This window comes from Propithecus coquereli, unplaced genomic scaffold, assembly GCF_000956105.1.
Source record: "Propithecus coquereli isolate 6110/MARCELLA unplaced genomic scaffold, Pcoq_1.0 Scaffold57, whole genome shotgun sequence".
NCBI lineage: Eukaryota > Metazoa > Chordata > Mammalia > Primates > Indriidae > Propithecus > Propithecus coquereli.
Genome location: NW_012151618.1, coordinates 3,248,702 through 3,251,079, shown reverse-complemented (window position 1 = coordinate 3,251,079; position 2,378 = coordinate 3,248,702). Strand labels below are relative to the sequence as shown.

General features: G+C 35.2%; 1 protein-coding gene across 1 annotated transcript in view; it reads right to left on the bottom strand.

Moving 5' to 3' along the window:
* The window catches only part of UNC13C (unc-13 homolog C (C. elegans)), a 656,589-nt gene that overhangs the window by 351,754 nt on the left and 302,457 nt on the right, over positions 1-2,378 (bottom strand). The window contains 2 exon segments of the mRNA XM_012658024.1: positions 853-891; positions 968-1,160. Of these exon segments, the coding sequence (XP_012513478.1) occupies positions 853-891; positions 968-1,160 (232 nt within the window).

Here is a 2,378-nt window from a genome sequence, read left to right as displayed (position 1 = left end):
CCAAATTTGTTTTCTAACTACATAGTCAATAACAAAAACCTACTCAGTGAACTAAATCGGAAGTGCAATAGAAAAAAGAACTATAGTGTCATGAAGATCACTGTCCTACAATAGATCTTAGTTTCCTGCATGAAAAAAAAAGGAGAATAACAATATTTGTCTCACAGAGTTATTGAATAGCACTACTTCCTGCTCGGCTGCCCCAGCCCAAATCCTGGTACTCTTTTCAGACACTGTTCTCCTTCCCTCACTGTTCATGTCCCCAGAGACATCAAGCACTGTTGATTTTATGCCCTGAAAAGCTCTGAATGCTTCCTTTCTTCTCCATCTGCACTCATTCTCTGCTAGTTTTGACTCTTATCAATTTCAATTTCATTATACTTGTAGGGAATGAGTTCCAGTGATGGGTGCAGCAGACAAGTTCCTGGCTCTTCAGAATCCTTACATTTCTACTTTACAGTGTGTTCTTGATGCCTATGAATACTTCAGATAGACAGCCTAATTAGGTAAAGATTGTTCTTTTAGGCTATTTATACATCTGCTATTTTTTTACTTAGAGGATGTGCTGTTATCCATCAGTACCAGTGGGAACCAACAGGAAGTACAAATGGAGCCCAATAGGCACCAGAGAAGACAGCCAAGCTCATAGCAACCAGGGAACTATCTAAAAAATGGTAAATCTGAAATAATGAATACCAAATTTGCATACATAGAGAATTGCCTATAAAATCCCAGCATTCTCTTACAAACTGCATGTTTTTCCCCACTGGAAAAGGTCATTCCAGAAATGGAGATTCAATCTAATGAAGATTCCTATTGACTATCAGCTATTTCACCGAAAACATTTCAAATAAATTTTGAAATGTCGCCCCTTACACTATGAGATAGTCCCTAAAATGTGCCTTCTGCAATAAGATTACAAGAATATCTTAAGTCCAAAGCCCCTTGAAATGTAACTCCCATAAGCTATTAAGAATTTTAAAGTTTACAAAATTATACTTACACCAAAGTTGGTAGCGGCAAATCGATCTGAGGCGGAAACCTGAACATTTGTTGAAACTGTTGTATGAGCATAGAAAGCATTTATATTAGCCAGCAAGGTGCTCATGACAGCAGGAACACCAGGGCACATGTATTTAGAAGACAGACATGAAAAGTGCCTGCAACACAAAAATCATAAAGTGCTTTTAAAACAGAAATAATTAATTCACATAACAGCATAGCTTTTAACATTAGCAATTAAGTAATTCCTCAACTACATCTATGAAAAGGAGAGAAAACTCCCATCATCTCTAGTTGAAAGAGAAAACAATTTCAGCTTTTTGAAATTTCTCATTCATAAATGTGAATTGGATTAATTAGAATGTAATTTGCCATAAGAATGTGTATAACTTCTTTCAAAGGTGTGAGTGTTGTGTGTGCACACATCTGAAGTGCAATTTCCGGTGGAATTTAGTACTGTCAGAAATCACAGGAGTCTCTCTCTCTCCCCGGACCCTGACTCTGCTTATTTTAGTTCCTGAAATGCCATATTCCAGCCAAAATTTCCTTTTGCATTTGTATTCTTCTCGCATTGATGTACTAGCAAGAGGCCCTCATCTCATTACACATTGATTGAACAAGTCAAGTAGCATCTTACTTGAGTCCAGTTTGTGAGTTTTTTTTTTTTTTTTTTCAGGAAGGAATACCTTCCACAGGAAATTCTGTTTTCACTTTGATACAGACAGGATTTAATTAGGGAAACAAATGAATAGTGAGGACAGATTGAATTATACCAGCTTCATGCTTAAAGACTGTTTCTTTTAAACCTTGAATAATAGTATCATTTAGAGCCATCAGAAGTATCAAGTGTTCAATTCTGTTATTTCTTACAAGGAAACCTATTTTATTTGAACTATAACAAAAGACTTGCAAATTGAAAGCACAGCTTATGATAAAAGTGAAAGATAAAATATGCATGGAGGAGAGCAATTTTCAGTATATAATCTGATCCTATTTTGCTCTCATATCTTAGTAATTTATCCTCCACATAGCCATTTCTGAATTTTGCATTACTGAACACAAACACGGAATACACATAAATGCCCTGAGTGGTATCCCCCAAATAAATGGATGGTGGTCCTCAAATTTGTGATTTGTCTTAGATCTCAACCAGACTAGCTTTCCACCTAGCTTGTCATGATACTGGCCAACAAAAGTAGTTTAAGTTTTTAAATATACATCTTTGAGAATCATGAATAAAAATTTATGCCATAAGAGTTCCATGATTTGTGTAATTTAACCCTGGAATTAGATTATCAATGCTGATTTCATTAAGGTAAATGGCACATGTTTTGAATTTATTATATGCTAAATCGATTATAATTAATATCTATTAA